This window comes from Coturnix japonica, chromosome 1, assembly GCF_054131305.1.
Source record: "Coturnix japonica strain WE chromosome 1, WE-NBRP24, whole genome shotgun sequence".
Classification (NCBI taxonomy): Eukaryota; Metazoa; Chordata; class Aves; order Galliformes; family Phasianidae; genus Coturnix; species Coturnix japonica.
In genome coordinates, this window is record NC_140663.1 from 25,399,647 (window position 1) to 25,426,064 (window position 26,418).

At 41.0% G+C, this 26,418-nt stretch overlaps 2 protein-coding genes and 1 long non-coding RNA gene across 10 annotated transcripts; 1 reads left to right on the forward strand and 2 right to left on the reverse strand.

The window, feature by feature from the left end:
• Nucleotides 1-216: 216 nt before the first annotated feature.
• On the reverse strand, nucleotides 217-3,062 carry LOC146762332 (uncharacterized). The gene is made up of 3 exons (XR_014941228.1): nucleotides 2,776-3,062; nucleotides 566-676; nucleotides 217-432 (listed from the first exon to the last, which is right to left on the reverse strand). It is a non-coding gene; the product is annotated as an uncharacterized LOC146762332 (long non-coding RNA).
• Nucleotides 3,063-10,767: 7,705 nt separating this feature from the next.
• DNAJB9 (DnaJ heat shock protein family (Hsp40) member B9) lies at nucleotides 10,768-20,424 on the reverse strand. Of its 6 annotated transcripts, none has more exons than XM_085534129.1 (5): nucleotides 20,342-20,424; nucleotides 19,254-19,382; nucleotides 16,581-16,707; nucleotides 16,062-16,289; nucleotides 10,768-13,711 (listed from the first exon to the last, which is right to left on the reverse strand). In XM_085534129.1, exons 4-5 carry the CDS (start codon nucleotides 16,276-16,278, stop codon nucleotides 13,278-13,280), a joined length of 651 nt encoding a protein of 216 aa, XP_085390255.1. In that variant the 5' UTR covers nucleotides 16,279-16,289; nucleotides 16,581-16,707; nucleotides 19,254-19,382; nucleotides 20,342-20,424; the 3' UTR covers nucleotides 10,768-13,277. The 6 variants fall into 6 exon arrangements, with proteins under 6 accessions (XP_085390255.1, XP_085390202.1, XP_085390121.1 ...); XM_085534076.1 differs by having other exon boundaries at nucleotides 16,581-16,832; XM_085533995.1 differs by lacking the exon at nucleotides 16,581-16,707 and having other exon boundaries at nucleotides 19,254-19,379.
• A 76-nt stretch (nucleotides 20,425-20,500) lies between these two features.
• Nucleotides 20,501-26,201, forward strand: THAP5 (THAP domain containing 5). 3 transcript variants are annotated; one of them, XM_015854181.3, is made up of 3 exons: nucleotides 20,501-21,161; nucleotides 23,696-23,885; nucleotides 24,719-26,201. In XM_015854181.3, exons 2-3 carry the CDS (start codon nucleotides 23,742-23,744, stop codon nucleotides 25,670-25,672), a joined length of 1,098 nt encoding a protein of 365 aa, XP_015709667.2. In that variant the 5' UTR covers nucleotides 20,501-21,161; nucleotides 23,696-23,741; the 3' UTR covers nucleotides 25,673-26,201. The 3 variants fall into 3 exon arrangements, with proteins under 3 accessions (XP_015709667.2, XP_085389906.1, XP_015709662.2); XM_085533780.1 differs by having other exon boundaries at nucleotides 20,501-20,770; XM_015854176.2 differs by having other exon boundaries at nucleotides 20,501-20,707.
• The last annotated feature ends 217 nt before the right edge of the window (nucleotides 26,202-26,418 follow it).

The window sequence follows — 26,418 nt, forward strand, 5'->3', positions numbered from 1 at the left end:
AACTGGATAACTACACTGAAACATCATATATGAGACCTAAAAATTCATTCTATTTAAAAAAATGTGGTCTTTGTTGTTATATAAAACGTCCGCACTAAAAGCTGTGTGTTTTAATTCTTATTTGTGTTCTGTTCTCAAAATCCCATTTGAAAGCTGATGCTCTTCTGACAACATAGCATTGTCTGGAGACAAGAAAGGAAGGACTCACCCACCTCTCTTTCTTGTTCCTCCTCCAGTTTCATACAGCTACATCAATAACCTCCTCTTGGCTAATGGTGGAGATGAGTGCTTCTGTCAGTTCACATTTTTCAAAGGCAGAACTCCATTATGGAGTGGGTTGGGTTAGACAAGCTAACACAGCTTCACCAACAGAGACACAGTAATTAGTTAAGCTCCAGCTTCATTGCCTTTCTTATGCCATGTTGATTTTAGCTGCCATGGATAGAAAAGAACAAAACACAGGCGGAATCGGCTGTCAGTACCTAAAGGAAAGCCAGGTTTACTCCTCACTACTGCAGCTTGTGCTTTGTCTTTCAGAGCCAAGACGCCTCAGCTTGACTCTTACCTTGCCCTCCAGGAATACATTCTTGTTTTCTCTTCTCTTCATTTTTGGCACAGCCTCAGCAAACATTTGGTCCCAGATTCTCCTCACAGAGAAGAGAAAAAATGATGCTGTCTGCAAAAGGCAACAGGATCTTTATCAAAATACAGTGTGAAAGGTTAATTCAGACAATATACAGCCTGTGCCAGACTCTCAGCAACGTTACACTGACCTGCTTTTTGTTTTGTTTTGTTTTCCCTAATTGCTTTGAAGTATGCCAAGGTCTGGTTAATCTCCAGAGACCAAGAGCAAAGAGACAGTGCAACTCCATTTGTAACCCATCACCTTGGGTAACCCGCACAGCAGTGCTGGCACAGCTCAGGGTGGAGGTCTTTGTATTCTGAGGATGCTACTGAAGACTATACAGATACATACTACCTTTGGTGTATGTGCGTAGCTGAAGAAAGAGATTGGGGATAAATCAATTTATCCAACATTAAATTTCAGCATTTTAAATTCATGCACGGTCTCTTCTCTTTTGAAGGTATTGTAGCTCTGAAGTTGACAGTCAGCACCCCAGCTGAGCCTGAGATATTTGACAAAAGAGCTTGCCACTGAATGCTCAGCTGCTATTTCCATCAGCTGCCAGGCAGTACACTTGATTCCAGAAAGTTTTGAAATGAGTCTAGCCAGAAAGTTCAGGATTGTTTGGACCACCTCCTTGATCCCAATTTATAACCTTAGCAAACAACCTCATTCATTCAAATGGCCCTACTGCATTGAACAGGGCTGGCAAGACACTAAGAGCACATAAAGTTACGTGCAAAAATATGTTCCTAGTCTAGTCTGAAGCATTCATTAAGCACTTTGGCTTAGTGCCAGAGTACCAAGAATATTTCTCTTTTAGTTGTTGAAGTACTAAAGAAACCTACGAATTTACATACAAGGAAATCTACCTCTGTCAGGGAATGTATAAGTATACAGAAAAACGAAGAAGTAAGCAACCTTCCTTTTTTTATTATTATTTCAGATATATTTATTTTAAATAAACGTACACTATACACTCCTGCAGATGAGACAGAGGCTGACTGATATTCAGCTGATTTACCAGCTCCCAAACTTGCTCCCAGGAACTTACAAATTTGTCCCCATCAGCCTACAGTGACCTGAGAGTTCTCCGTACTTTACACAGAAGTAACTGGCCAATTTACAATGCCTTTGAGAAAAGGCTCTGAACTGCCCAAACTCTCTTATAAGTCATTCACTGCATTAACGACTGACTTAAAAAGACAATGAACAGCAGGCAACAGTAACCCTGAACGAGCTTCCGAAGAGTCCCTCCCCTCTCCTCACAGCTGGCTGTAGTACTAAAGCAAACCTTGTTACCTTGTTCCCTACCTTCCATATCTGCGCTACTATCACTGTGCTGTTCTGTGCTAATTCTGAGCCCTTCCAGTATATCATTAGCTGTAGGAGCTGATAAACTGACTTCCCTCCTATGCCTAGCCAACTAAATTCTTACAATTACAGCCTGTGACAAGAAACTGGTACTTGAGGAAAAAAATAATAATAATCACTCATTTGAAATTTTTCTGATGTATCACTATTACATTATAGTAGCTGGGATTTCTCCTCCTCTATTCCAGCATTCCCAGATTAGGATGTATCTCTTTCTTGGGAACTCAGTTCACCATCGATCTTTTTTTCTCTCAGAACAAAAAGCAAAACTGGACATACTCAGATTTATTTGGGGCAGGGAGGGGGGAATGCAAGGACCACAGAGCCATCTGAAAAGCACTCCCCATATGTCAGTTACACATGGCTATACCTGCACATATCGGTTCTGCATTCCAGAGCTATAGTCTCAGAATTCAGCTCTACATAGTAACTAGAAGACCTGACAGCCATGTGTGATGGTTGTATACCTCTTGCTTTTTCATGCTAGCAGCATTCTGGCTCAGACATTGCTGATAGGCAGGCTAAATTGGACACAAACATTGTAAAATTGTATAGTCACACCTTGTCAGGAACTAAGCTGCTTGTCCAAGGATATGAATTCCTATTCAGAGCCAGTGTCGTTAAGAAACTACTAATAAGAAAGGGTCAGGGTAACAGCCTGTATTGTGAGACAGTAAAAGGAAGAAGTTTGACTACAAGTCAATAACTTCTCACTATAAATATTTGTAGCCACCACAGCCCATAGGGCACAGTGGAGAACTGTATGGTGATCTCACCTTGAGCAGGGACTCATCTCAGGCTTGTTCCCTGAGGTTGAAAGATCCCTTATCCAGCACTTTCAGCTCCACAAGCCAGGTCTGGGTGTCAATTTGACACAATACATACCTGTTCCTGATTTTCTATAGCATTCCCCCACAGTTCCACAGCCAACTGTAAAAAAAGATGAGGAATGTAAATAAGACTAAATTTCTTATACTATTCCTGTAGATATGACAATCTTAAGCCTGTATAATTCAGACTGTACTATTTATGGAAGCCATTTATTGTATAGTCTATCCCTCAGAAGAGCAGGCCTAGAAATCCAAATCATAAAAGATGATGAATATGAGTGAAAAAGAAAACTAAACTGAAGTTATTCATTCTAATGAAAAATAATGTTAAGTGTGCAGAGTCACGATTTGCCCTGAAAAACTGCAGTACTGAAAGTATTAGGAGTGACAGAAGGCAGAAATGAAATCTAAATTCACTCAAGGAGGCTGTAAGAAATGGCTATTAGAGACTATTGTATCTGCATAAAGAACATCTTATCAAACTGAGCACAAATGCATCTGCAACTCTATTCTTACTAGAAGTCATGCTAAAAAATCGAAAGTTCTTTACAGAAAGCAAAAGTACCATTAATGAAATTCATCATAGTATAGGCTTTAAAGACTTAGAAGATCAGAATGGTTGTACTAGCTAAAACCTAGGTCTTCCAAGTGTAGTATTCTGTCTACAATCATTCCAATATGGAAATGCCTAGAAATTTTAGCACAAGGTAAGGGCATTTTTTGTTTTTCTCTTCTGCTCCAGCAGCTCCAAACATTGTCTGTTCAGGGAATTCCTGAACTTGAAGAGGTTTATCTATTTATTAATTCCTGACAGAAATTTCTTCCAAGATTTTCCCATTTTCACCTTGAATTTGTCTCGTATTCTCTCCATGCTGTTTATCTTTTCTTGCAAGTTCTGCATGTCTACTATCACTTCCATGAAGAGCTGCTAAATTTCATTTTATTGAAACTGGATGGTCCTTGCAACTCATGGGCGTCCAACATTTTAGCTTTCCTGAGCCGCACCAAGTGAAGAGAAATTGTCTTTGTACACATAGGTTGCTCTGAAAGTAATGCCTCCTAATTATTTCCATGGAAAAAATCACCAATACAAAGTGCACAATAACATTGTTTGGTAGAGAAAATTCTCAGCTACAAAACAGTATTTTTCAACACAGCCACCACAATTAGCTCTGCATTTTCACCAGTCATGAACAAGAGCCTCCATTCCATGCTTGTCAGCACCTGCACCAGCACAGGTAACCCACTGTCACCATCACCACTGCTGAAACGCAGCACCCACCACCTCACTGTACTCACATCCACTGTTGGGTCCTCATAAACATTCATCAAGCATCAACAAGAATCCTCTCGGGGTGAAAAAAAAAAAAGAAAAGTTTTTGTAAAATTTATCTACAATTACATGTGCCTCAAATGGTAAATTTTGCTCTTTACTCTTTCAAAATATTACTAGTGGTTTCTGTATACTACTGCTTCACAGAGCTCTATAGATTAACCAAAAAATTATGACAGCTTTTATTCCCTGGGACATTGCTCTATTCACAAGAGGTTAATTTTTCATAGTTAAAATATTTACTAATATTGCTGATCTACTTATAAAACAAATAGCTGTGAAGAAATCCCTATTACAGCTGGGTTTTTTGTTTTGTTTTGCTTTGGTTTTTTTACATTTTCATTGCAATCAGAATTTTGAAGTGTTTGTTTTTTATGTCTTACAATTGTTTCTTAAAATGTTTCCAGCAAGAAGAAACATCTCCACATAAGGACTGGTATGTCAATGGACTTCTGAAGAAAGAAGGTTTCCAAGGCAGAATAGTCTCCTAGACACTGCTTTGGGGACAGTAAATGGTCTATTCATAGAAAGCAAGCCTTCTAGAATGCGATGGGTAAATAATGCATTTTCTGAATCTATTTTTATTTATTTGCCTTGAAATATACTGCTTGGCTTACAAAAAAAAATAAACTAAAGAATGGCTTGTTGCTTATTTCACGGAGAAGTACTGCTGTGAGATGTAGTATCTCTGTTGCCCTCAGCCTTCACGGATCGCGAGTAAACAAATTTTATGGGATTGTTAGAATAGACTGTGGTTCTCATGAGGTGTGACAGCTGTTATTTCATAGTATTTAAGTCAGTGTGAAGTGACAGTCAGACACATACTGGAAATGATACCTACAGGCATAAATAATGTGTATCCACACAATTTCTACAGCATGTAAACACAATGATGCAGTCATATTCCCTCTTTCAGATGCGCTCTCCTTGGCACATCAAGACTGCTCACTGGGTACCTGTGATGTTCCGTGACAAATTGCCCATTCTTCACACTTTGCCGTTCTTTATGGAAGGGCCTACCCTTTTTCAGCAGTATAGTACTGTTACATTTGCAGCTTTCCCACTCAAACCATTTTCAAAACACAGACTAATTGAATTAGCAGTAAATCTAAAGATGTAAAAATAATCACGTCTGTGAGCATGGTTGGGGATATTGGTTGTAGTTGTCTTTTAGTTCTCACTGCTCTAGCCTGTTAGTAATAGGGCAATAAATTACATTAATCTTCCTATGCTGAGTCACTTTTGCCCACCACAGTAATTGTTGAGTGATCTCCCTGTGCTTATCTCAACACGAGCCCTTTTTTTCCACATCATGTTTTCTCTCAGTTTTTTTTAACAGTGGGACAGTGAGAACAATGTGGCAGAGCTATCTGCTCATCAGCCTGAAACCACCACATTCGCCTTTGTCGCAACAGAAGAAAGATGTTTCAACAGAAACACTGCACACACAGGACATGTTTTGTAATGCAGCCAAAAGTCATTATCTGATGCAGCCTGTTAATTTAGCTCTGATTCAGACAGCACCTGATTGAAGCAAACACTGAGTAGAGCCAGAATTAACTCATGATAAGGAGACAATGTCAGGAGCCAAGAAACCTTGTCTCTCCTTGCAGCTCCGTCTCAGATTATTTACATAACCATAGGTTACTCAGGTCAGGGCTCAAATGCATGACTGAATTATGAGCATCTAATAAGTGGCTGTGTGTCTAAGCAGGGATAACTCATGGCAACAACTTGCATTGCCAGCAAAGGACATGTAAGCTAATCTCCATGACTTGAAACTGAGCAGGCACAAGACAGCACTTAGAAATAGTTAAACTTCAGATGACAGGGATAACTTAACGATGTGCCATATGTCGCTTTCCTTAGGTGTCCATGAGTTGAAATTAATCATTGTTTTTAAATAGCACAGAAGTATCTGCAGAGGTCTGAGTGTCACAGTCACTTCCTTCCATTATCTCATACAGAATCCTGTTCATTTATCAAGTGGGTAAAACTTCTGATTCCCTCAATGCAAAAGGGATTTATAAGAGGAAAGTTACCCTTCTCAAGTTAGTCTACACTCACTGACATGTTTTCTTGTTGTTTTTATTTACTTTAAGGTTATTGTGCAAACTGTTGATTTAATGTAAATTTGTTCTGTCAGGTCACTTATTTATTTATTTACTATGTGGATAGGTTAAATTTAAACCAGTAGATTTCATGTGAGAGATCATCTGTCAGCACCTGTCCAGCTTCCTGCAAGATTGGGTATCATTTGTCCTATCACAGGCAGAATAAAAGCAGAAAACCAATATAAAACCTCACGCTGTTTTACTTTACTAACTCAGCAGGATACGGGGAAAGACAGAGGAGGAAATCAGGTTGTGCTGAAATGGGTTGTACCACTTCACAAAATTTCTTAGGATTGCAATATATTTTTCATATGTACAGACTAAAATGCAAATAGAAACACACTAACTACAGCAATTGTCAAATAAGAAAAGAAGTAGAACTGGAGCAAAGCCCAAGACATTGAAAGGAAAAGAAAATTGTGTGGGGAGGGGTTATATGAGGAAGAAAGAATGTGTTGCTTGGATTTATAACATTTCTACCAACAAACCACAAGCTATGCATTCAGTTCCTAGCTGAAGCAAGTTCTGTATATGCTCCACCTGCACAGACAATAGTTTTATTTCTTTATACACAAGTACTAACATCAGCTCACTGGACTGATCCTGACAACACAGCTGGCACTCCTCTCTCCACACTGCCTCCCCTTTTGTCTCCAAATCTGAGCTACCAAGAGGTGGCAGAACCATCAGCCCCCAGGTATCTGTGTTAGCTGCCTAGCAGGCCAAAGGCCCACTTCATTTTAAAATTACTTCAAATGTACATACTAGAGCAGAATGACTGAATCAAAGGCATTTGGATTCATCAAGAAATTTAGGGGTAGATAATCTTCCCTGTCTGCTGAAAATCTGTATGCTCAGCATTAACACCATGGCATTACAATGGGTTCTTGTTCACCAGCCAGGTGGAGTAAGGAGAATACTGCCCCAGGACAAGCATTTTGGATCCACTTTATAATTTAATTGAGTTTGCTGAAGTGCCTATTGTTGCATGACAGAAGAAGAACGTATGTTACTCCTCCCCTGTGGACTTCTTCAAATCATTACCTGCATATTTAAAGGTAAAAAAACACTCATGTGTGCCAGGTGTTGAATCAAAATGGTGTGAAGCCAAGCGGGACCCTTCAGACAAGGCTCACTTCATCTTTCTTATTTCCCATTTAGCATATTCACTTCTGTGCCAGAGGGAGATGTAGAACAGATTATAGCAGTATTATCAACAAGTAACTATCTAAAATGTATTTTCTCTACTTATAGAGATAGACAAAATTTTGCTAACTAGTAATGCCTAAAATTGTATCCTTTTCAACCTAGGCCATTCTAAGATCATCTAACTCCCACCTCCCTGCTATGTGCAGAGTCACCAACCACCAGACCAGGATACCAAGAGCCACATCCAGCCTGTCCTTGAATGCCTCCAGGGATGGGGCATCCACAACCTCCTTGGGCAACCTGTCCCAGTGCGTCACCACCCTCTGTGTGAAAAACTTCCTCCTAATATCTGACCTAAACCTTCCCTGTCTCAGTTTAAAACCATTCCCCCTTGTCCTATCACCATCCACCCTCATAAACAGCCATTCTCCCCCTTTTTTGTATGCTCCCTTCAAGTACTGGAAGGACACAATGAGGTCTTCCCAGAGCTTTCACTTCTCTAAGCTAAAGCCCGGCTCCCTCATCCTTTCCTCACAGGAGAGGTGCTCCAGCCCTGTCATCATCTTTGTGGCCCTCCTCTGGACCCACTCCAAGAGCTCCACGTCCCTCCTGTACTGGGGGTCCCAGGCCTGGATGCAGTACTGCAGAAAGGGCCTCACAAGAGCTGAGTAGAGGGGGACAATCACCTCCCTCTTCCTGCTGGCCACCTCTTTTTTAATGCAGCCTAGCACACAGTTGGCCTTCTGGGCTGCAAGCGCACACTGCTGGCTCATGTCCAGCTTCTTGTCTACCAGGACCCCCAAGTCCTTCTCTGCAGGGTTGTTCTCAAGATCTTTCTCCAGTTTGAATAAATACTGGGATCACCCAGCCCAAGTTTAGCACCCTACACTTGGCCTTGTTGAATCTCGTTAGGTTCACATGGGCCCATTTCTCCAGCCTGCCCAGGTCCCTCTTGAAGTGAAACTGAAAACTACAGCTTCAGAAAACAGCAATGCCATTACATTCTCTGGGTGAGCTGATGCAGAATGCACAATGTTCTGCATTTCATGGTGAAGACTGAACTACCCCTCCCTGAATAGGAGATGTTCTGGGCTGAAAATACCTCCATACTCAAGATAAGGCTGAGAGTAACATCCTGCAGCTCGTCTATGCTCTGCAATATATTCAGAGTATCCCTGAGATCACAAGACGACTCTCCTCCATATGCTGTCCCCTACACAATAAAAATTATTTAAACATTATTCCACTGCGCATTGTAGGAGACTCAAATTTTGGAGGATCAGCTGCCTCACCAGTGCACGTCACTAGGGTCTTACACAGCTGTCAGTCTTCCCCTGGGTCCAAAACAATCCCCCCCATCCCTCACTGAACATTAGTCTCCTTGAACCAGTTCAAAAGCGTATGCAAGTGCAACAGGAGGCATCACACACACACACTGGTCAGACAGCCATGTATGGAGAAAGGAAAGTCCTTATTCATGTTTTTCTTGTATCTATTGCTGGTCATGACCAGTAACTGAAACAGAAACATGCATTTTCAGCCTGACTGCTTCCTGGAGAAGTACCAGGGTAAAGGTTGGCATCCTCATGCAAGTGAGTGCAGTGATCCATAAAAAGCTGGGTGAACAATAACACCAGAACAATCATCACAAATATTTCTTCCAGTTCCTCTGCATTCAGCCTGCAACTGTCTCTGCTTGTGCTTCTGGCTTTCAGAAGTAACGCTATCCACAATTCCTCAGCTGAGGACTTAGGGCAATAGTCCCAAAAATACCACACCTGTGAAATGCGCTGTTGACAGCGGTCCTCGACATGCAACTCAGAAAGCACCGTTTTACTGGTTTCCTCACTGTCTCATCACACCTTTGAGAAGTGCAATGGTTTTTGCCAACACAGAGTCACAACTCAGACTGTCAGCAGATCCACCTCCCCCTCCCTTAAAAACCAATGAATAGGTAGGTAGGTTGATCCTGCATGTGCAGTTGTTCTCTGGTGGACTATCTGAGAAACACTGCTTGGAAAAGATGGTCCACAACCTTCAGTTAGGGTTCCAAATGTTAGTTAGGATGTGACTACACATCCCTAATGATCTGAGCCCGTCAACAGCATCCTCTGGTGTGCAACTATGGTAGAAACTATAAGAGCAGTAAAATGTATTTGTTTGTAACCTTTACTTCAAAGTTGCTGAACCAAAAGCCAGTGTTTTAAAGGCAACACCACACAAAAAGTTGCTTTCTACTCTGCCAATGCTTTAGAAATTAACACTTGAGAACACTTATTTAAACCAAACCAGAACCAAGAATGAATTACAGCCTCAATTTAGAACTGATGCAGACACACCAGAAGTGGCTGTTAGTTGACATCAAAATTAAGTAGCCACTATAAGGAATACTGGGCCTCCATTTGGTCTCTAAACCAAAAAACCTACACAGGCACCCATACTACATAAGCTAACAGCATAATGTAAGAATCACTACGTAAGTGCAGGCCAGTCAGGCTCAGCCATGTTGGCCAACAAAGTAATATGGAGCTCTGAACAGCATTTCTTCTGAAATGAGCTCCACACATGGAACAGTAAAGATATTCTACTCAAGGCTTTTGCTTCAAATCCCAGGTAGAAACACTCTCAATGTGAGCTAAACACAATCAACCACCACACAGCATAAAAACATAATGCAAATCTTTCTTTGTCTTAAAATACATTCAGTCCTAACAATGTGGTTTTATATCAAGATGGAAGACTTGATTGTATCCCAGGAAAGCCAGATTTAAACAAGCTATGGCCAAACGAGACGCACTGATTTCTGAAACTTTCAACTCCACTTTCAACAGGTTAGGCCCAGAAAACAAGAACTTTCAAGCAGTTACGCAGATGGCTTCTGAATCATCATGACAGCATCCTCACAACTCCTTCAGAATTTATGCTTTTCAGCAACAATCCATGCCCGTCATAATAATCTCACACAGCTCAGCTGAGTAGACAGCACAGACTGCAGGGAAAGTTCTCAGTTCAAGGCAGAGGCTTTCAACTGATATACCTATGGCATCCCAAATGAAGAAAGGATTCTCTTGCACAGGTTCTTTTGTGTGCTTAGTTTACAGATATAATCCCTAAATATCAACTAGCTCCAAACAGCTCTCAGAAAAAAAGAGACCAGAGAATTATGTCCATTTTCAATTCCTGTTCCTTTTCCCTGCCATCCCATCAGCTCCTTAGTGAAAATGTAGCAGTCAAGATGTTCTATAAAACACATGCTCCACACAACGCACTTTAATCTGGCTTCAATCTACTGTAAGAGGAAGGGGAGGGGGGGAGGAAAAAAAAAAGGCTTTCTCACACGAGCAGTTTTCACACATTTAATGTAATGGCACCCTAATCAAGTTTACAGTACTTTTTATCTCCACTAGATACTGTGTTTCAAAAGTAATGGGAAAAAAAGTGAACAAAACACTAGTTGTCTGTAAAGAACTCAACAATTCAGTTACATATGTATAAATGCTTCCTTAAGGATTGTGATTTGTACTTTTCACTCTTACGTTCAAAGAACAGCTTTAGCTGGGTCTTTTCACAAGATATCAAAGATGACAAGACTCAATCACTTCAAACTTCTGAAGGTTAAACGAGGACTTCCGTTAACAAGCCTCCCATGAAGCAAACACTATAAATAGGAAAAGAATGTGCAAGAGCTCCAAGTAAGTGAGATGCACAACGTGTTTCGCAAGCTTGCATTCTGATAGCAACAAACTGAAGACTGCTGCCTGAGGAAAGCCTGCCTGAATCTCTTTTGAGTTTGAGTCTACCTAAAACATATCCACTGCAGAAAGCTGTTCCGATAGATAAACGCTGGGAGCTTCTGTCCTAACTGAGAAGTTCCCCTTTGGATGTTACCTTTGATGAACAAAGCAAGCAAAAAAGGTCACTTTTAGAAGCTCTAGGAATTACAGGATGTATTTACTGGTTTGCCTATGACACACATAATTAAGAAATTGTGCGCCTTTTATTTGTCTGACAAAAAGTAACAAACAAAAACGCAGGTATCTATGAAAAAGTAATTCAGATCTGTAAGTTAGTAATTTGTTCACTTGGATGTCCATACAGTATGAACCAGATAAACTGACTCATGCGTAAAACTGATGGAGTCTGTTAAAATAGCTGCAGAAATCTACATGAATTACAATTTTCAGTTCAATCATAATAATTACACAGAAAAAACTAAAACATCTATTTGCACAGAAAAAAGAGTGGAAATAACAGACATTCACACACACCCCAGCATTTTTCCTACTATAATATTGCACATTCCAACAACGTTGCACGAATTACTGGCTTTTTTATAAAGACCACGTATGAGGTATTAGTCCATTAATAAATAAAGAAAAATATGGAAAAGCACTTAATATAATGCAATAATCCATTCCAAGTATTTAGTGAATGAAAACAGAACAAGTGATAATACACACCCTTACGGGAAAGGTTAACGTTACTCAGCAAACAGTCAGCTTTCAGTATCAGATCAAGAAGCAAATAGTTAAACCTTTCTGATAAGGATCTTAAGAATTCCAAGCCTATTTATAACACTGCTGTTCAAAAAAGCTTATTTTGCTCGTGCAATCCATTTGAAAGGTAAATTCCCCTCATAATTTTAAACAGTGTGTGTGTGATAACCTTACTGAAGAACTTTTGGGTTGACTTCAGTTTATATATACTAAGAGTTTTTGTTTTGTTTTAGAAGAGTTTGCACTGGTTACAGATGCCCACAGTGCTGAAATTGTTACCCCTTAGCCCTGTTTGTTATCAGACACCAGCACTACAAAGTATTAGGTGAATATGGGAATTGTAACCTCCAGTTTTGCTATTCCTTTATGCAAAGAGTTTACCTTTCAAATTGCAAAGCTGAAAAATCTCTGCTGACAGACAGGTAATAAATATGTCCAAACACAACCTATTTCTTATTTAGACTGCTCCAGAAACACTAGGAATCTGAAAGTAAGCTTATTTGTTTAAGTTTGCCAAAGCACAAAGGAGAACTTAAGTTCAACAAATGGAACTATGGCAACTACAGTGCACACAAGATAATATGACAAGCATAAAGCAAGACTGTATTCAATACGCTCTTCTGAATCTTGTTAAGAGATATTTGTGTTTTGGAGGGGTGGAGTAAGAAACACACTATGTGCATACACAAACTTGCATACATCAATAGCCCTTAAGCAAGTGAAGGGTTATTCACAACCTCAAGCTACATCACTCTCCTAGTTGATGAACGATCTTAACATATTTCCTTTTTTGTTTGTTTTCAAGTTGGAACATACATGCTTTGTTTCTAACAGATTTGCAATGCTGGACAATATAACGAAGACACAGAGTTATTTCTGCTGCTATTTTGTGCAAATTTTTGAACTTGTGAACTAAGTCCATATTCAGTAAAAACTACTAGTGAAAATCTGGAAAGACATAATAAAAAAAAAGCAGCACTTCAGAATAAAGTATCACCACTGCTGGAAATCCATGCACCAGTAACTCAAACATTCCTGAATTGGCATACAAGAATTATATTATATTTCTAAAATTAAAAAATATATATCATATGATGAATTTACTGAGTGCTTACTAAATTGAAATACAAAATTTCTTCTGTTGCAAGATTATTCCTCTCCTCTTTTAAGTAGTTACTGAAGCATGTAGCTCTTAATTGCATGTTGTTTCTATTCTGATAATTAGTTCCATCTATAATTTCTTTATAGCAGTTAAGTGTTTTTAAGAACACACAGTTCAAAGATTTCTTTCCATATTAGCACATAACCAAGGAGAATTATGGAGGTGTTGAAAAGGAGATGAAAAGAACGGAAACATTATTGCCCAGAACAGTCTGTGTATGTAGTAACCATGTTTCCTCGTCTCTGAGTGACAGTCCTGCAGTGCTTGCTGGATCCATGGAACCTGTTATCAGTTCGCACTGCATGTCTGTGTGCATTTTCAAAGTCACTAAAAGAAAACATCTTTTCCATATTTTCAAATACATCATCAAACAGTCCACCTCCAAAGGAGAACTCCTGGAAAGAACGTCTTTGCCGATTGTGAGCTTCCCGATGACTTCGGAAGTGATTTTCAAAGTGCTTTTTCGACCGTGAGTACTGACTGAAGAGGTCGTAGTCTTTGAACAGATCGTCAAAGTTGAAGTTAAATGATGACTGATGAAATGGGCTTCCATTATTTCCTTGTCCTCCATGACGGCCAAACTGATCATATTCTCTTCGTTTATTCTCATCCGATAATGTTTCATATGCTATTTCCAATTTAAAAGAAAATAAAGTTTGAAAATGTTAATTGCATGCACATAAAGACTAGAACCAAACAAACACAGCAGCCTTCCCCCACTCCTGCAATGAGATATACTCTAAGCTAGACTTTAATTGAACGCTGAAGTCCAATCAAGATTAATATTTAACTTCCTACAATCCAAAATCAGCTGTTTGAAATTAATTACAGCTATTTACTTACAATAATAATAGTTATACTCTGAAGGCAGATCACAGCCTCAGAATGTTTAATCCACATAACACTGTTCAGCCAGCAATAAAGATTACTGCATATATTCGAAAGAAAACATCAGCAAGATGTGGAAATGCATGACTGGAGGTAAGAGGATGTGTTAGAAGCTCTCCCTAAACAAGTAAAATGCCTGCTGCATTCTTATCACAGAAACAATGCTGTGTTTGCAAAGCTATGTGCTGGCAGACAGTAAACTGTGGCTATGCTGGAGTTAGAATTAAGTGATAAGCTAAACACTAAGGGCAGAAAAAAAACCAACAACAACAAAGGAAACGAATTAGCTATTTTTCCAAACTCCCAATATTTCAGAAGTTCAACAATAAACCTAAATTATTTGATTGGGTATAACCAAAAAGGAATTCGTTTTCTACCTGTTCCTTGGTCCAAAACTACAGCTGCAGTTTTTCAAGGCAGAAACTGACATATAAAATACTGCTTGTAATTAGAATACGTATTTGGAACACTACCATTTTCTTACCTGTCAGTGGCTTCCCAATTTTCCTATGTAGCTCAACACATACTTAGAACTCCCACTTCCTCCTTTAGTGTGGCTAATAGTTACAGTTTCTAAAAAGACCACCCTTTCTTTTGACTACGTAATAATGACTACATTATTATTTTTTCTTTCAAAGTAACTGTTCAGTAGATAAGAAGATAAAGCTCCGAGTTTAGAGAAATACACAAGGTGGATGAATGTGACAAAAGCCTATGGGGATCATAAGTGAGAACACCTTATTCTTCAGCAAACCTTGTCATCTTCTTGGTTATTCACTTCCACCATATGTGGAAAATATTCTCTTTTCAGTAGTGCGTGGGGACAGGACTAGGGGTAATGGGATAAAACTACAGCATAGGAAGTTCCGCACGAATGTGAGCAAGAACTTCTTTACGGTGAGGGTGACGGAGCACTGGAACAGGCTGCCCAGGGAGGTGGTGGAGTCTCCTTCTCTGGAGATATTCAAGACCCGCCTGGATGCCTTCCTGTGTGACGTGGTGTAGGGAGCCTGCTTTGGCAGGGGGGTTGGACTCGATGATCTCCAGAGGTCCCTTCCAACCCCTACAATTCTGTGATATGTGATATTTGAATCACATAACACTCATGAAAGGTTCAGGTTGGAAGTGACGTTTAGTTTACTGCTCTGCTCAATTAAGTCAGTAATGAGATCAGCCTGGTGCCTCAGAGCTTTATTCTCTCATTCCTGAACATGTGCAACTGTCTAGGCAACCTGTTCCAATTGTTGTCCATCCCCTAGTAAAGTTTTGCCTTATAGCCACAATGAAACTCTTGGGCCTGACATCTCTTGTATTCCCACCATGAGCAACCAAAGAGCCTTTCTGAAGGATTCTTTGTTTGTTTCTTCTTAAAACCAATGTCCCTATAGGTACTGGAGGGTTTCCATTATGTCTCCCAGAAGCCCCAGTAATCCTGAGCCAGGTCTTATCAGGCAGATCAAAGCTACAGTAACTGAAGTAAACTCCTAGGGCTAAAGTTGTCCTACTCCCACATATTTCTGTGAGAAGAGACTTTAGCCTAAAAGTGCAATAGGTAGAAATGCTGCATAAGAGGTCTGCCTACATGCAAAAACAGGAACAAGTCAGATACTGACACGACATGTGTCACCACAAAAGTAGAAGTAAAAATACACACATTTTTCCTATCTTATACAGTAAAAACAGCATATTAAGTTAATGTATTTCTTCACAGATATAATTATAGACTAGAATAACAGAATGGCTTATGTTGGAAGGGACCTCCAGGATCACCCAGTTCCAACCCTCTGCCATGAGCAGGGCTGCTACCCACCAGATAAGGCTGCCCAGGGCCCCATCCAACCAGGCCTGGAACACCTCCAGGGATGGAGCATCCACAGCTTTTCTGGGCAACCTCTTCCAGTGCCTCATCACCCTCTCAGTAAAAAACAAGACAACAAACAAACAAAAAAAAATGCCATACCATTTAACTTAGATCTCCCCTCTTTCAGTTTAAAATCACTCTCTCTCTGTCCTATCACTATCTGCCCACATAAAGTCAATATACAAGCCATGTGTCCAATTATTTTAAGATTAAACTTAGTATACGTTACCTTCAGCAATTTCTCTAAATTTTGCTTCTGCACCAGGACTCTTATTTTTATCCGGGTGGTATTTCATCGCCAGTTTGTGAAATGCCTTCTTGATCTGGCGGTCAGACGCATTTTTCGGAACTCCTAAGATATCATAATAGCTCTCTGTAGCCAGTATTAGCTCAGTTATCATCAAAATGCAGAGAGCAAACGTGAAGACAGAATGCGTAGTTGCCATTTCTGTGGTTTCTAGAAAGAGAAAATAAACATACTTGAACATGTTATTTCATGTTCCACAGCAACTTAAAGAGAAGTTTATGCTGAAATAGTAAGACATGTATTTACAGCAAATTTACAGTGCCCTTAGTGCGTGGGGACAGGACTAGGGGTAATGGGATGAAAGTACAGCATAGGAAGTTCCGCACAAATGTGCGGAAGAACTTCTTTACGGTGAGGGTGAGGGATCACTGGAACAGGCTGCCCAGGGAGGTGGTGGAGTCTCCTTCTTTGGAGATATTCAAGACCTGCCTGGACGCCTACCTGTGTGACGTGGTGTAGGGAGCCTGCTTTGGCAGGGGGGTTGGACTCGATGATCTCTAGAGGTCCCTTCCAACCCCTACAATTCTGTGATTCACTGCTACAGTTTATGCTGCCATACCTGGACTAACTGTAAAATAAATCCTGAGTTTTAGGATCATAAACACAGCAGCTTTAAATTACAGTGCAATTTTCAAAATATACTGACTATACTGGCAGACTGATTCACTGATGAGGTTGAGCAACAATAAGAACCTGAAAACACAACAGGACTAAAAGTCAACTTTGAGATACAGGAAAACTAGACTGTTAGACACTCATGCTCAGCTTCAGGTCATTTAACTGGCCTAAGCTGAACATGATAAAAGCAGAACACTCATCTAGAGTACAGAGTTCAGACACGTAGGAAACTTCCTCCACTACTTACAGGAGAACTTACTTTGCTCCCAAATTAGACTGTGCTTGAAATAAAAACACCAACCAAACCTCTGATATAAAGGAATTTATCTGATAACTATCACTGCACATAATAGGTTTACATACCTGATTCTCAATGCATTAACTGAACTCAAAAAAAAGGAGTTCTCTACACAAGGCAAAATATGGTGCTGTTTCCTGAAAGTTTAATAAGCTAATCTTACAGTCAGAGCACAGAATCACAGTATTATCAAGGTTGGAAAAGACCTAGAAGATCATCCAGTCCAACCATCACCAATACTTCCCAGTTAAATCATATCCCCCAACACAACATCCAAATGTTTTTTGGACACCTCCATGGTCGGTGACGCCACCACATCCCTGGGCAGTGCATTCCAATGCCTGACTACCCTTTTCAAGACATAATACTTCCTAATGTCCAGCCTGAATCTCCTCTGCTGCAGCTTGGAACTATTGCCTCTAGTTCTGTCACTAATGACACGAGAGAAGAGGCCAACCCCCACCTCACTACAACCTCCCTTCAGGAAGTTATAGAGAGCAATAAGGTCTCCCCTGAGCCTCCTCTTCTTCAGGCTGAACAATCCCAGCTCCCTCAGCCTCTCCTCATAAGGCTTGTGCTCCAGACCCCTCATCAGCTTTGTAGCCCTCCTCTGAACGCGTTCCAGGGCCTGAATGACATGAAAGTAGCATACTTTAGCTGGTACACAAACCGAACAGTTGTTCTTCAAAGTTTCTTAACAATGTGTATCAGCTAAATGAGACAACTGAGCCTTTAAACAGGAAGACCAAACCCTCTAAACAAAATTCATATACAGGCACAAAAAAAAAAAAAGTCAAAAAAAACCGTAACATTTCTAAGAGACAGGTCAAGAAGCTAAAATGAATGTAGCAAGGTCAGAGCAAAAAGCTCACACAGGATTAACGTACCCATGCCCTCTTAAGCATTTATTTGGCTAGCAGCCTGTGTGGTATCAAATGTTATGGAGAAGCACTTGAAACAAACTGTATTTTGATCAGTATATGCAGACACCAAATGGACAGTTCTCTGCCATATTCTTCTTGCATGACACCAGACAGATTTTCAGTGCAAGATGCTTTCTGTATTTTTCCACACATTCTTTCCCACCAGTTCACTCATCTGAAACTTTCCCACCTGGACACCAAGACTGAAACACACACACACACATCCTTCCCCACCTTCTGTGCTTTCCTTCTGCTTTGCACATACAGATTTTTGTCTCCTTAACGTGCCAGAGACCAATTTTGTACGCACAACACCGGTATAGGGAGCTGGGATTGTTCAGCCTGGAGAAGAGGAGGCTCAGGGGAGACCTTATTGCTCTCTATAACTTCCTGAAGGGAGGCTGTAGTGAGCTGGGGGTTGGCCTCTTCTCTCGTGTCATTAGTGACAGAATTAGTGGCAATAGTTCCAAGCTGCAGCAGGGGAGATTCAGGCTGGACATTAGGAAGTATTACGTCTTGAAAAGGGTAGTCAGGCATTGGAATGCACTGCCCAGGGATGTGGTGGCGTCACCGACCATGGGAGTGTTCAAGAAACGTTTGGATGTGGTGTTGAGGAATATGATTTAGCCAGGAAGTATTGGTGATGGTTGGACTAGATGATCTTCTAGGTCTTTTCCAACCTTGATAATTCTGTGATTCTGTGGTATGAGGAAACAAAGACGTTCTGCTCTATTCTCCTGTGACTAATCTCCCAGTTTCTACTATTAAACACTAAATGGAGCTGAAGAATTGTTTACCTCCCTCACTAAGGACAAACCCATGTTACTCAGTCTGAAAACACCAAGTCATTCACTAGTTTTCTGCTGTTCACAAACCTCTCCATTAATATTATTATTTATAAAAATTATACTTCCGCTTCTCTTTCACTACAGTTTTACTTTAGGATTTTGACAATGTCATTTAATGCTCCATTGCTCCTAATTCTACTTAAATTCTTAAGTGCTTTCTTCTTTTTCCCCATTAATTTGTAAAGTCAACCAAGAAGTGAGATATTTCTTTGCATTTAAAAAGATGTATTTAGATAATATATTTAGAATTAATCAAAGATATTGGATATTTTCTTCCCCAGAGAACAGCTGTTTGACACGCAGTCAGCATCTCAGTGGTGCTACTGCCAATTAAGACAAAACCGAAGGCCAGGTTTGACTTCCCACACCCAGCAACCCCAACTATTTTCACAGCTGCTTTCATAACGAAACCTCTTTAAATACTTACTCAGCTTCCCAAGCAAAGGGAAAAGTTTCACTTTCTAGGCTTTCTCTGGTGATTACTTATGAACTCTCAAATAAGCTCTGCATGCTGCTCGGTATCAAGCTTATTCAACAGAAGAGCCCGTCAAACCTACTGTTGGAGAATGCTGTTAGGAGCCACATTTTATTTGTGTTCGTCTAGCAACTAAGCAGATTTTACAAGCACAGATTAAGCACTTAACACTATTAGATGAGTAACTACAGATCACGACTGCTATTAAGCTCGGTATAGAAATCACACTAGTGTCTACAAGAAGAACTGCAGGGGCAATAGTGCTCAGTTGGTTATCAGTTTACCAACAGTGAGGGTTTCATCCAGGTACGGCACACTCTGCTTGTCAAACATAGGAACCAGAGCAGCCCCTTCCACCTCCCAATGCCAATACTTATCCCATCCCTCTTTTCAAGTAATAAGTGAAGACCTCAGTTAAACGCTTACATTCGTAAAGTCTCACCCACTCACAAACCCCACTCATCACCACTGTTACGTGCAGTGCGATTTTGATCTTCGCAAGCTATTTGTTTACCGGCAAGAAAGTTCCCCAAGTTTCCCACTGGTAACGCGATGAGTCAGCCCGGCCCGCACAGCCCCCCTCCAACCCACGGGACTCGGCTTCTCCCTGTCTCTTCCCTCTGGCAGCCAGACCCTGGAGCTGAGGGGGCAGGTTACAGCGGGCGGGCCTAGTGTGGAGCGGCAGCCAACAAACCTACAGCAGGAGGCACAGCGACCCCAGGCCACCCCGTGCTGCCCCTCAACGCTTCATAACCCACTCCAGTCCCTCCTCGCCCACCACCCGCTTTATCCCCCTCCATCATAGTATCATCGTCTCGTGCGGGTTGAAAGAGACCTTAGAGATCATCGAGTCCAACCCCCCGGGATTCGAGCCCCTGTGTAGCAGAGCGGCACTTGCGCCACGGGGGATTCGAACCCACGGCCTCCGGTGTTGCAACGCGGCATTCCTACCACTGCGCCACGGGGGCACACATCCTCAGCACCATCTTCGCCCCTTCCCAACCGTCCCGCATCAGCCCCCCGCTCTCACCCCAGCTCACCTCAGCCCCGCACCGCCCGCACTGAGCCCGCTGCCCCGCCGCGTCCCGCTCCACTCCCGCCCAGCAGCCTCCAGCGCACACTCAGTGCGCAGCTCCGCACCCCGCCGGCCGTTCCTACACGAAGCGCTCCGCCATTGGCTGTCCGGTCCCACATGACGCGGGGCTCTGACCGGGCGGGGCATCCCGTGTGTACGCGGTGCCCGTTGTCCCCGTGACCGCCGCCCCCCGCTGCCCCCCGCTGCCGCCGCGCGGATGGTTCCGGGCCGGGTTGGGTTGAGCCGCCATGCCGCGGTATTGTGCTGCGTCCTGCTGCAAGAACCGCGGCGGGCAGAGCGCCAGGGACCAGCGCAAGCTCAGCTTCTACCCGTGAGTGAGCGAGGAGGGGGACCGGGATCGCAGAGCCGCCCCCGGATGGTGGCTCTGGGCGAGGTTGGGCCCTCGGGAGAGCGAGAAACCGAGCGGGGCCGGAGCTGTGGGTTCCGTGCCCACCGCCCTTTGGTGAAGAATCTTCCTGATCCCCAAACTGACCCTCCTCTGGTGCAGCACAATGCCGCTCCATTGGGCCCTGATACTGCCACAGAGAGCACAGATCAGTACCTGCCCCTCTGCTCTCCTCCTGAGGAAGCTGTAGGCTGTTGTGAGGCCTCCCTTCAGTCTGCTCTTCTCTAGGATGAAGCAACCTGAGCACACTGTTGATGTATGTTCAAGTGCCGCTCTGCTACACAGGAGGCTCGAATCCCAGGGGTTGGACTCGATGATCTCTGTGGTCCCTTCCAACCTACACGAGACTCTGATACTGTGAACTTTAAACTAACTCAGGGTATGTTGTGATAGAGCTTCAAGTTTAAGGTTTCAAGCTTAAGGAAGGTAGATTTAGATTAGACATAAGGAAAAAGTCTTTTACAGTGAAAGTAGTGAGGCACTGTAACAGGTTGCCCAGAAATGTGGAGGATGCCCCATCCCTGAAGACTTTCAAGGCAAGGCAGGATCAGGCCCTGGGCAACCTGATCTAACTGTGCACGTCTCTGCTCATTGCAGGGAAACTGGAGTGGATAACCTTTAAAAGTCCCTTCCAACTCTAAGGTTTCTGTGATTCTGACCTGTAAGTTTGTTGCAGTGATTGCTATTCCAGAATGAGGAAGGCCATGTAGGGAAGGAATACCCACAGGAAGACAGACTTGTGGCGCAAGTGGTAGAAGTGCCGCTCTGCTACACAGAGGCTCGAATCCCGGGGGTTGGACTCAATGATCTCTAAGGTCCCTTCCAACCCGCACAAGACTATTACCTATTACCTATTACAGCTTTGAAAAGGGCTTTAGTTTCAATTTAAGGAAACTACATAAACTTGAATGTATATAGTGCATGATTCAGCAGTATATGTAATCAACATAGAATGATCATGAAAGTGAGTGGAAAGAAATTACATTGCTTTGGCAAATGTGAATGTCACGTGGATGATCAAAACAAGTTTGAGTTCTGGGACATGTTTGTATTCAAACATATGCCACCAGTATAAAGATGATTCCAAAAACACAGCTGTTTTCTGCAGCCATTGAATTGCGCTGTGTTATGGGTAACACAGTCCTGCAGAAGAGGACTGGAAACAGATAATGAGCTGAGGCTCATTCATACCAGAGAACAGATTCTGATGATGGGGTAAGGGAGCACTGAGAGCAGGAGCAAGTTAATATGTGAATGTTGTCCTTCATACTGCCAGTATCTGATTCTCTTTACTTCCTACAGTTATGATCAGGTTAGGTTTGATGACCCAATGCATTTGTCACTTATGATATCATTTACTCAAAAGCATAGATTTTGGTTACAGTTATTATTGTTCATGACAGATCTGCTGAGAAAGACCTAGGGATCATGTTAGATGAAACACTTATCAGTGCCAGCAGTGTGCACTGGCAGCTCAGCAGGCCAACTGAATCCTGGGCTGCATCAAAAGAACAGGGGGAGGGCTGTACATCACAGGGCTGTAGCACGTCTCCTTCAAAGTCAGACTGAGGGAGCTGGGCTTGTTCAGCCTGGAGAAGAGAAGGATCTGGGTAGACCTTGTTGTGGTCTTCCAATATTTGAAGGGAGTTTATAAACAGAAGAGAATCAACTTTTTACACCAGTGGGCAGTGGAAGTACAAGGAGGAATGGCTTTAAATTAGAAGAGGACTCATTTTGTTTAGATGTAAGGGGGAAATTTTTCACTCTAAGGATGGTGAGGTGCTGGAGCAGGTTGCCTGGAGAGGTTGTGAATACCCCATCCCTGGAGGTGTACAAGGCCAGGCTGGGTGGGACGCTGGACAACCTGATCTAGTGACTGGCAATGCTGCCCATGGCTGTGGGGTTGGTGCAAGAGCTCATAGTGGTCTGGATGTTTGTATTGCCATTACCATAATAAGTTGGCTTTTCATGCATCATAACAAGCATTTAGTTTCTCTTTAGCTTTTGCATATTGTTATTCATTGAGTAAACTACACATCTTTGCTCACTTTGTTATAATTTAATTCTCTTTCCCACATAATTTGGGGAATATACTTTCATAATTTGGCATATACTTTCAAAATCAGTTTTTTATATATGTGTCTTTCAGTAACACCGAGTTGCCTTCATTTTCAAGTAGGTTGCAAAGGTTTCAAGATGGTTGCAAAGCTAGTTATGGATTATGCAACATTGGGTACTGAACACTGAGAAAGCTTAAGTTTTGAAACAAAACGGAGAAGTGTTTTGTGTTGGTGTGTATTTATGTTTTTAACAAAAGTTAAATCCTGCAGTGGAAATATTATTTGCGTTTCTAAGTGATTCAACAGTCGTAAGTATGATGTATGCTAAGGGGTTCTTTGTTAAATAATGGAAAAAAATAATAATAACAAAAGTTTTGATGCTTTGTTTGTATAGTAAGATTCAAAAAAAAACCAAAGCTCTACAAATGGTATTATTGGTGTAAGGATGAGACCATACATTTTCTTAATGAATTCAGTATTTCCTGACATCAGGGGAAATGCTTTTTGAGCAAGCATTAGAGAATTGAGACTTTTAAACACATTGGCCTGAAGGTCTGAAGTCCTTGACCAGCAGAAATCAATAGAAATTCTGCTGGACTCGTGGGCTGATATCCACTAGAAAGCATTTGGTTGAATAGTGGGTTAACATGTAAGTGACAGTACTTTCTGGTGGAGGGAGGATCTGGATTAAAATGAAATAGAAAGGAATCGCTTGAATTCCCTGAAAGGAATTCAAATAAGGAAGGACAGCATTGTAAGAAGCAGAAAAATACTCTTTATTTTCTTTTTAAACATAAAGACATTTTCAAAAACTAACAGTTTTTTGCTGCCCCTCCCATCTGTTTTAATAAAGATTTCCACTTCACGATAAAGAGAGACTTGAGAAATGGTTGCGGAATATGAAACGCGATGCGTGGACTCCAAGCAAACACCAGCTTTTGTGCAGTGATCATTTTACCCCTGATTCCCTCGATGTGAGATGGGGTATAAGATACTTGAAACATACAGCTGTGCCAACAATTTTCTCTTCCCCAGATGATGAGGTAATGTGTTCCTATCTTTTTTATGATACTGTTTGTGCAATAATATATTCTAATTGTTTTTAATATAATCATAGTTTATTTAAAAAATAAACATCGCTCCATCAAAATATTTTGTTACTGAAAGTGACACGAAACTAGCACATAATTCCATAGTGTAAAGGACATACAGCTGCTTTGACCACAGGTTCAGCATTGTTTATAACTGGACATTGAAGAAATATTTCCTTTAGGAAGAAAATAATTTCCTATGAGAATATTGTAAATATCTATTTATTGTTCAATTATTCCTTATAATCAAATGCTCTTTTAAAGCCTTCTATGAACTAACTGTACATAATCACTGACTTCAGAATGCTTTATTTTCAAACTCCATGTTTCTTTTTCCTGTTAATAGCCTCTCAAACACTTGTAGGCTACTAAAGATATGCTACAAAGGCTGTTCCATCTGGCCTGTGAAAAAATACACTGAATAATATTTTTGCTTCAGTGACTGACATCAAAAAACTTGTTTGGATACTGATCTTAAATCTAATCATATGGTGATTATAGTTTACTGTTCTGCGAGTTTTTCTTTTTATTCTGCTGTTGGTAAGTTCTCCTTGAATTAAACTACCTGACTAAAAAATAGTTGCCGAAACAACTTTGATGCACCTGTAAAGCAGTAATTTTCTACTGTGGATCTTTAATATGCATGTATTTAATACAGTGTTTCAGTTGTAATAAAGAATGGTAATCAGTCTCGAGTGTTTTTCTACTTCCATGGTGTGATTTTTATTTTTTTTTGTGTGTGTGTGATTTTTTTTTTTGTTTGCTTTGTTTTTTTTCTTCTCCAGGAAAAAGGCTCTTCTCAGAACAGCCCACAAGAGATAAAAAGAGAGGACCTGGAAGAAAGCACTAAAAATGTTCAGTCCAAGAAAGTACCTGTACCACTTGAACCAAAGAAAAGTTCTGTAACTGCAGAAAACCCAGATAAAAAAGCAGACGTAATTTGCTCAGCTGTGTTGAGTAAATCTTTACAAGTGCAGAAACTACAGCTTGAAAACAGAGGAGACTTCAAAGGAGAGAGTATCATTCTTGATAATTCATCTCAGCAGCATATACATCAACCTGAACCTGTTTTAATGGCAGCAGCAGTCCAGAATGTGGAAGCTACTGATGTTCATGCTTCTGTAGAAGTTCCAGTAAGTTGTACGACTACAGTCTTGCAATTTTCTGACCCTGACTACTTAAATTCATCTCTGAAAAATACTTTAGGTTCAATTACTGACTATTCACTTGAAAATCCGAACTCTCAGGTTGTAGGCTGTTCTGTTGAAGTGCAGCCAACAACTGAAAATGCAGTTTTGGTCAGTACAGTTGCGCAAACTTTTGAACAATTTGATGGAGGTGAGGAATCTGTCATTGCTATCATCGTACCAGCGGAGAGTCCAAAAGAGCCTGAAATAGTAAATGGATCTTTCCTGCCTATTAAACAAGAATTTCTTGACACAGAAGAAGTGGAAACAGATAATTCTCTGCATATGAATGCATATAATGGAATTGAAATATTACAAACCGAGCATTCATACTGTAAGCCAGACATAGACAGAGAGCACCTCTGGCAGAAAATTTCAAAGCTCCACTCTAAGATAACTCTACTTGAAATGCAGGAGGTAAAAACTTTGGGGAGACTTAGGTCCTTGGAAGCTCTTATTGAACAACTGAAGCAAGAAAACCTGCTTTCTGAAGAAAAGCTCAAGATCGTGGAAAACTGCTTCACAACACTTGAAGTGACTATGATACAGTAAAGGCTTTGAATGGTTCTTCTTAAGTATCTTTTTTGCCTCTTTGCCCTTTTGTACACATTCACTTTTGTTTCAGTCATGATACTTTAAGTATTTAAAGCAAACTGTGTGAACTACAAATGTTCTTTAAAATGTTTCATCAACCACTGCCAATCTTAGCTGGTAGACAGTTGCCCATAAAATATGACTTGCAAGTGAGTTTTAAAAGAAAAACAAAACCTGTTTGTTTTAAGTGTATGAGGTGAGTCAGTATAAGTGAGTCAAGCTTTTCCAGGTGCAGCCTTCCCTGAGACATGCAAGTTTTGCATTTGGGACAGTAGCGTTAGGATGGTCATCATAACTGCGTAGAATGGACAATTATAAAGCACTTGCTTTAAAAAGACAAAATTTCCTGATTCTCTTTCAAATGAGTAAAGAGGCATGTATTACACGTTGTCCAGTGGAGCCACCGTTACTCTTTAGTCTTCTGTCTGTCTCGTGTTCATTGATAGCTTTTGTACACTTTGACTCTATTAAATTTTTCTTCAATAAATGCCCTGTCCTTTCATTTCATTTAGTTCAGTTTTGTTTTGTTTTTCCTGAGATAGTATTATTAGAATTGTGAGAAATGCTCAAAGTCAAATATTTCAGGTTTGGCAAGGATCCTGGTGATACAGCAAAGTTTATTAATTATTGCAGTAATGGCTGCACACCGTCTATTGGCAAGGAAGAAACTGCACACCAGTCAGTGAAACTCGTTCCATTATATA